Here is an 8,871-nt window from a genome sequence, read left to right on the forward strand (position 1 = left end):
GATCGTACGTTAAAAATGCTTTTATCACATGAACGTAGCAGCAGTTTAGTAGCAGTAGAGCTTCTTGTGAAAAATGAGTTCGTCCAGTAAGTCTGGCACAAATAAAATGCAAGTTGAATGTACTGTATTTCCAAAAATAACTTAAATTTAGACCTGCCGTTACAAGGGCTTTTGAGAGAAGAGAAAGAAAACAGTGTTGCCTGGCCAAAATAAAAGTGGAACGTTGCCATATTCTTAATTAGAAGAGACGCCACAACACAAACAAAGGAAACAAAATTAAAGAAATAATAATTAATAAACAAAATAAAAAATACAATAACATTTGTGCGGTTGTGACGTACGCAAAAAGACTTCATTCAGCATAAGCCACAGCCACAGCCCTGAGCCGAGATGAGTGACGGACGTGTGTGTCGCGAAAGAACTTACAATAAACTACTTAAATATTTAATTTTGTGTATATGTTTTTTGTAAGGGTGCTGGTGAAATTACAGGCACATGGGACTTGTCAACTTATGTCTTAAGGTGACGGGCGCAGTGGCAGTGCCCCTTAGATCTTTGCGATTTAAAGCACTAAGTGGCACTGCAACTGCTATGGACAGGCTTGTCGCTTTCCACAAGGCGTAAGATTTGTTCGTCCCGTCACTTGTTGTTATAAAAAAAAGAAGTCACTTGGTATCTAAAAAAAATACAGGCGCATGGGACTTGTTAAAAGTCGATATCATCATAAATGGCTTTGATTGATTCATAACAGCAAAAGCGTTGAACCAAGCACTTTGGAAAAAATATAATTGAGAATATACACTGATTAGTATACGGTGTGATATATCTTAGAAAAAAAACCACAAGCTTGCCTCGAAATTTTCCAAAAAAATCGCTGTATTCAATAGTATAATCTTTAAGATCCTCTCCTTAAAAGGTGTCATTTTGCAGATGTGGCTTTATTACAATAAGGTTGCTAAATTTAAACAAGGCGGCACAACAAAAATACTGCAAAATGTGAATGATTTTAAAGATTGCATGTTATATGGTGCTATTTATTTATAAGTGATAACTGCTTGTCGCTATTAAATGATCTCCCATTGCATATTCTATTTTAAGTGGTATTTTAATTCCTGTAAGAGATTTTATATTAATGTTTCTTTTGACTGTTAAAGCAACTGGCATTAAGTAAACAGCTATGGTACAATTTTTTGTGTGCCCCACTTCCCCACTGGAAATAAATCACGCAATTACTCAAGTAGCACTGTTAATCCGTGGATTTAGCCACCCTTACCCGGGTTATACAAATGGTTTCAATAAAAACAATCATATTTAGAGACTTTACTCCGTGTTCGCGCCATGAAAAAGAAGGGATGTTAGGGGCAATTTACACTAAAGCCATGATGGCCTGGTACCAGTACCGGCGTAAATTAATGGTGCGGTTGGTCATGAACTCATGACAAGGGTCACAAGCTGTCAAAATACTATATTTATTTTATTATTATGCATCAGACAATCACATCAATTGCCTGGTCTCATAATAGAGAATTCCTGAGTACCGGAGCAACGGAATTCTGGGGCACTTCCCAGAACACCCAGAAATTCTCCAAATTAGTACTACCGGGAATCGAAGCCGGGACCTCCGCATCCAGCGCCCACTATGTAAACCGTTAGGCCACCGAGGACTTCAAAATTAATTGTCAAAATAACAACCTTACCTGTTTGTATGCAACAACTGCCTCCGTGGTCGAAAGGTTACTGCCGGCCTGTCACGCAGAGGTCCCGGTTTCGATTTCCGGGCCGGGAGAAATACTTGTATGGCCTACATACAACTTTTCTCTTATTAAAGAGTCTACAAACCAAATTAGTCGATAACTTTTGCCGAAATGGGAGAGTTATGTACATAATTTTGTCCTACATGGACTGCTATATACAAGATAAATTATCACGCGGTTCTCGCATAGGTAACAATAAAAAGTACGCTCAGTACACAAGATTTTATTGTAGAAGTATAACAGGGAAAAAGTGAAGGAAAGAAGGAAGGAAGGTAACAAAACCAGGTACAATAATATAAAACCACTCCCTAGAGATTAGAACTTACTAGTTTATATTATTATACGATTAGTGAAGTTGCTCCAAAAGGGCCTGTATTCGTAAGAAATATATTGCTGCTTTAGACGCAGTTTAGGTTACATGATTAGAAACTCGCCTGCTCGCCTTGAGAATTTTGTATGGAGTGACGACGGAACGAAGCAAAGTAAGAATGGCGAAGAAAAAGAATTAGAGAACGATTCAAAGTTTCAAAAGTAAGTGACCAGGAACCAGAGAAAAGAGTGACAAAAAAGTGGTCGCATCGTCAGAAAGTGAGCTACGGGAAAAAATAAATGCCCATGGTTCACCCAGGTGCACTATTCAGGGAGGTCACATAAAGGGAATAAAATCTTATTTCTTTCTAGAAAAATTATTAACCTGCCAACTTCCATTCGGTACTCCAGCAAGCAAGCATAATGCGAGTGTTCCGTAATAAGCACTTATCATTTGTTTGTGTAATTGGCACGCGGCGGCGTGTGTACCATTGCGAGGGAGCGTATGAGTGATTTAGCATATGCTTTTGTTCACTGCGGGGTGTCATGTGGAGGTAGGGGAGGTGGTGAGTAATATATAAATATAGATATTAAGTGTAGCGATGTATTTTGATTTCAAATGGGAAAATTCTTTACAATTGTAAAGACAGAAGAATAGACCGCACACTAAAACGTTGTTCCTTTGAGGCGTAGTGCTGTATATTGTTTCAACATATCGACAGTTAAAAGGCGAATTAACTCAAACGACATTTTGGGCGATATTGATGATACGATATCGTTGGAATTAGCGATTATTTCCGCGTCTATTGATTTATGTTTCACGTTAATTGAATCACTTAATTACGTCCGATGAAATGTGATTCCGTTTGTTTTGTAATTAGATGTTTTGCTATTTTTCCCACACTACCGAATGGAACAGCCCCATAGTTAAATTATTATCTTTATTACAATAAATACATAATATTTTTTGGAATATACGGAGACGTACACACAGTCAGTTGTTGGCGCTGTAGGTACTATTTCAAATTTGTGATTTCAGCGCAAATGACAGTTGATATATAAAAGTGATATAAATACCATTTGCCTGATGAGTGGCCAGGGATGGATGGCCCTTACTTCGTCTCTATTTCTGGTTATATACTCGATGCTGGGAGCCTAATCTCGTTCTGCGTCCGACATCCATCCGAAACAATTACTGTCAAATAAGCAAGACTCGACCAAATGAAAACACAGTGTCAAGCATGAAGCTTCATTTGCATCACGCGGCTTGTAATTTCCATTTATATTATTAATTTACTATTACAGTAATTGTTTCGAACAGCAGCTTGATTTTGATTGCCTCTCCCGATCGGAAACTGCATCTTTTCCGAGTCGAGGGGCATAATTGCGATTCACAACTGGCCGCTCGGAAACTTTCGACATTTCAAATCGGAACAACAGTTGATTTAACTCACAAATCAGAAAAATATAGTTGGAATCGGAATTCCGATTTGAATTAAAATCAGTCTTCTGATGTGAAACGGAAACCGAGAGTACCTACAGGGCCTATTCAGTACCAGGTGAACAAAAAGATGTAGTACCCTACCTTGTAACCAGAAGTGGTGAGTCCAGCATTTCTCTTGGCAAGAACACACTTCATTCTGATAAAGAAGGCTCGTTCACACTCTATGTCCACCGTTGGGCCCCACGTGCCACCCACTGGATACCTGAAACAATTAATACCTGTATTTTTGTTGTTTATGATATTAGTCCTGTGACGTTGTTAGTATTTTACAAGTAATCCTTTATTTGTGGGATTACTAATATCTGAAAGCCTGCGTTATTATAATAGACTATGAGAACGTATCCAAATGTGTGAGTGAGAGGGAAGGTTTGAGAAGAGAGATAATATTATAACAAAAAACTAACCTCAATAGGTTGTAATACTCATGGAGAAGATTCCGAAAAATTTAAATGGTGAAAATTTTTCGGACAATTTCCCGAAAAATTGGAAAATTATAATTTCGAAGGTTCGTGCTATGTTCTGCGTTTAGAAATCTTTTGAAGTTTTATTTTGCGTGAATTACATATTAATTTTTTTTTAGAAAAACAAGAATTAATATGATTTACCAGCAGCGAAACGAAATCGTTTAATTGGCTTCATCGTTTTCGTTCAGTAACTTCAACTTTTGACATGTGTCAACGTCAAATGTAGAAAATTGAAGGAAAAATATTGGAAAAATATCCGGAAAAATATTATTTTTTTCAAAATGGACATTTTTCCGTGACCCAACACTAATTTGAAATCAGATAACGGAAAGTGGTGGAAATCCAATAAACCGGATTCATATCCTAATTTGACAATCTTGGAGGCAGAACATTTTCTTAAAATTGAAATGGCACTACTAGTGTGGCACCCCCTTCATAACAAAAAAAGAATCATCGAAGTAAACAAAACAAAAATACAATCCATCAAGCAGTAATGTGAGCATTACTGCGTTCCGGTTTTGAAAGGTAAGGGTGCTGGTGAAATCACAGGCACATGGTACTTATCAACTTATGTCTGAGGGTGACGAGCGCAATGGGAGCGCCCCTCAGACCTTTGCGATTTTGGACAGGCGAGTCGCTTTCCACCAAGCGCACGACTTATTCATCCCTAGAGGACGTTACCTTCCTGATTTGTTTTATTAACGATATTCAAGGAAGTTGGAGGAAACTAGTTTCATCACAGACCATCTTTAATTAAACCACATATAAAGTTCAAAATTGCTAGTGGATTTTAATCGTCGTAGTCCTTACCCAATGGTGGGATATTGGTGTCCTAGATATGAATGTGGGTGTTGTAGGCTGAGAACCGCATTCATTTCTTCGTGATCTGACTGGTGTATGTATTCATAAATTGAATTCCCTGTCAGCTCCACCTGTGAAATAAATAAATTCGATTATGTAGTCTTTCGTGAACAAATCAATAATTATAATGTTGATTGTAATGAATGTTGCATTCATGAACAAAATGAGTGAGGAATTTCCGGGAAAGTCCGAAGTCACGATTGGTCGTTATAACACTTGCTCGAATTTTTTGTTAAACATATTAGAAAAGGAACATAACTTAAATTTTTCTTTGCGGCATCTAAATGTCATGCAAGAAACAATTACGTTATATATATTTATATATTCGTGATTACGAAAATTTGAGCACGTCATTTCGGGCAAATGTAATTTCGGACTTCAGATAGGTTATCGTGTTTTTAGTCTCTGATACTTTTCGATCCAGGTCTATGTGGCGATTCCATAAGCTTTTTCCACTTACTTGACTAAGTCCAAGGTGTACAGACGCGGTCTCGCTGATGTACATAATCTTTCCATCAGGGGCAACGACGAAGATGAATCCGTCTAACGTCTGGAGTAGATGAGAGCCCAGCTCTCGTATTGATAGCTCACGAGGCTGGGGTGGAGGGGGCGCTGCGCCCCACGCGTCTCCTAGACCTTCGGGAAAGGATAACCGATAGTTCTTAATCTATTTTCCCATGATGGAATGGAACCACGATGGATGAAAATAGAATTTAAGAATTTATAGAGAATGTAAAACAACACCCTGCAGTATGATGATAGCCGTTTCGCCAGTTATTCCAATTGACTGGATAAAAAAATGTGTATCTAAAATTTATTGACAATTTTGAAACTGAAACTACAACTGGAAAAAACGTAGCAGGTGAGTAATTTTTAATTTTTATATGTGAAGTGCGTGCCTCAAGAACTAGGTAAAAGTAATGTTTGTTCGTCCGAATCCCTCGCGTACCTGAGTCGAAAGATGACACATCACTAAAAATTTGGTCGTACTTCAGCAGCGCGAAAGCCGCGCGGCTGTAGCGCTTGTAACAGCGGCTAATTTGAACACTTACACTGCCACTTTAAATATCTTGAATATTTCAGAACATTTTTGTTGTCGTTATTTGTTTTGTTTGTGAAATAAACAAATTTTGATTTTGAATTTTTTTAGTAAAAACATAAAGACTTACCGTCTGGAAAGACCTGTCGCATCTTCAAGTAACTAGTAGTTAACCGGATAACAGAAGCTTTATCCAACTGTGATGTGATAGCAGATGGTAGTGGCAGCAGTTTGGCTAGTTCTAGAAATTCAGCGTTCTCCTTCTCGCGTCTTGAGCGCGCTGCATTCTTGCTCTTCTCTTTCATGATGGCCGCCGCGTCGAGGGTATGCGGCCGCGGTTCCTTGCGGCAAGCTGCAGGAACAAATTTCATTAAATTATGTTCCAGAACCGGTAATTAGTAGGTATTTTTTGTAGTCAAAATGAAAAGGTTCTAGACTCTTTGGAATTAAAACCATTTTTTCGTCTCGCAGTTTTTTTTTAGATGAACGTAATTCTTTTGATATTTTTTATTTGAACTCTATGAGTGCTCGAGGAGTATGGACAAATGTCATAAAAATGCAAGATGGCTGATCAAAACCAAGACTGCGTCAGTCTCGTCTTGGTCTTGCATTTGGGCAACACTATTTATTTCCGAATCTACATCAATTAAACACACCATGAACATACAGTGACCGTGTTAGGTTGTTAGATAAAATGAGTATAATATGCGATTTAAATCCGAAAAAATAGTGTCATTTTCAATGTGTAGGAATCGCGAAAACCCTAACTCTATAGTTCTCTCACCCCTTTAGTCAAGAAAAATAATGAGAAAAAAAATTAAAATTCATCAGAACATCGTATTAGCGACGCTAACAATGTCCTAATGCATATTTATAAGACTGAATAAATAAGTGTCTTTGCCTCTTTAGAAACACAATGAGGCTGAAAATTCGCATACATTTGCCCTTTTTTTAAACAACAAGTAGGAAGTACCTATACCACATTTATATATGTCAGATTCGCTCTGGACCTTTTGGAGGGAAAAGTGTCGTTTTTATTTTGACTTTCAATTATTTTGTGAAATTTAGTTTAAAGTGGAATAGGTTAGTGCTATTGTGCCTTAATCGAAGATTAAAACGCGAAATTATACGAATCTCGAACTAAAATACCCATATCGGCCCGTTTTAAGGAATCCCGAGTCAATCCAACCACGCCGCCTCAAATTGTCTATCCTCTTTGTGGCGGCCATATTTACAGAAACATAATTAAACTTCATGTTTAGGCTGATGGCTTTGCCAAAGCCTTAATAAATTTAAAAAAAAATTATATATGTCAGAAATACGTATTTATTATGTAATTTTATGGTAGATAAATAATTATATACATATTAAGACAGTTCCGTTATTAAATTGTTATTCTTTCCTTTTGCTCTCTGTTATTCTTTTCGTATCGTTGGCATACACTATACTCAAGCGTGCAGGTGTTAGGGCTCGCCGGGCATGATATGACATGGGCCATCGTTTGAAACGCACCGCACAAACAATCCAGGTCTGACCCATTCGAAAATCCCCACCTGAACAAATTAATTTAAAATACTCCGGTCGACTTGGGTCCGAATTGAAGACTTTTAGATCGACCATGACAATTAGTGTCCAGGAGGAAGACCGTCAGAAAGCGGGACAAAGGTAGATAGTATAGATAGACAGATAGTTTCTTTGTTTAAAATAAAGTTATTTGTAATTGTTTCCAACGGTCCCAACGCTGCTCACGAAAAGATTAAGAAAAAAAAAAGTTTATTATTTTTTACAAAGGGATTGTTACAAGATTCTCATGTTGGTATGATGCACATATGTGATATTAATAAACATGTCACCATCTAGATTAGTCTATTGAAGTGCATGTATAATTAATTATACTTTCAATTATGTTTATATGTCTAATGTTTGCCCGGACAATGATACATGTCATCTTCTATACAATCCCGATATTTCATAAAAATTACATGCGCTTGTTATCCTATATTGACTGACCAGCGACAATAGGAAGTCTAAGAAAAAATCTGTTCATCCTCTTATTAATAATAAGAATAAAAATAATTTCTGAGAGAGAGCAGCAAGGAGAGCAGAGCTGAAAGGGATTGCAGCTAGGCAGCGGCTGAGGCAAACTCTTATTTTTTACTAAAATATACTATAATTTCGCACTAAACAAAAAAATGACTATCAAAAAAATATGTCTAACGTATAAAAAATAAATGAATTCGAATTCTGATTACAAATGTATAAAAAGGTATGTCGCCAACAATATCAAATTAAAAAAAATATTCCGAACATTCATCCTTATGATTACTTTTGATTAAGTATAATTTTTAACAAAGATCTTTGTTTCACTTAGATATGTAAAAGTACTACGCGTAACTATAGTTGTGAATTCCTTAAAGTTATATTTCTACATTTTTATTGAATTGATATTCAATTATTTTTGATGTGCAATTACTCCACTAGTTTGTTATGATTATTAGTACAAAGATCGAACACTCAGAAGAAAATCCATCGATCCGGCCGGATTCGAACCGATGTCTTCTAGCATACCATGCCAGAAAGTTGTCAAGAAAGATAACAGTAATATATTTCAATGCAAAATCTGACAAAACAATTTTTCTTTCACGAAAACTAGCTAAGTCGACACCTGCTATTTGTTGTGGTTCATATTACAAATATAACTTGAAGAAGGGGTGTACTAAAATTACGCATTGTATTTATGTCTCAGGGTGACGGGCGCTGCGGCAGTGCCCTTTAGATTTTTAAGATTCAAAGCTCCGAGTGGCACTGCAACTGCTATGTACAGAGGGCCTACTATGAGCTTATAACCAGCCGGCCAAGTTCCATGCAATTCACTTGACGTGGTAAAACTGAATGGCTTAAATTCGTATCATGACCTACACAAAGTTGAATGGGAATGGC

At 37.0% G+C, this 8,871-nt stretch overlaps 1 protein-coding gene across 1 annotated transcript in view; it reads right to left on the reverse strand.

Moving 5' to 3' along the window:
* Window positions 1-6,267, reverse strand: part of LOC113226066 (single-minded homolog 2) — a 24,929-nt gene extending 18,662 nt beyond the window's left edge. Inside the window, exons 1-4 of the mRNA XM_026458585.1 lie at window positions 6,062-6,267; window positions 5,353-5,528; window positions 4,842-4,963; window positions 3,644-3,769 (exon numbers count right to left, since the gene is read on the reverse strand). Of these exons, the coding sequence (XP_026314370.1) occupies window positions 3,644-3,769; window positions 4,842-4,963; window positions 5,353-5,528; window positions 6,062-6,236 (599 nt within the window). The 5' untranslated portion in view covers window positions 6,237-6,267. The remainder of the gene's footprint in view (window positions 1-3,643; window positions 3,770-4,841; window positions 4,964-5,352; window positions 5,529-6,061) is intronic.
* Between the last annotated feature and the right edge of the window lie 2,604 nt (window positions 6,268-8,871).

This window comes from Hyposmocoma kahamanoa, unplaced genomic scaffold, assembly GCF_003589595.1.
Source record: "Hyposmocoma kahamanoa isolate Upper Pololo Valley unplaced genomic scaffold, ASM358959v1 181, whole genome shotgun sequence".
Lineage (NCBI taxonomy): Eukaryota > Metazoa > Arthropoda > Insecta > Lepidoptera > Cosmopterigidae > Hyposmocoma > Hyposmocoma kahamanoa.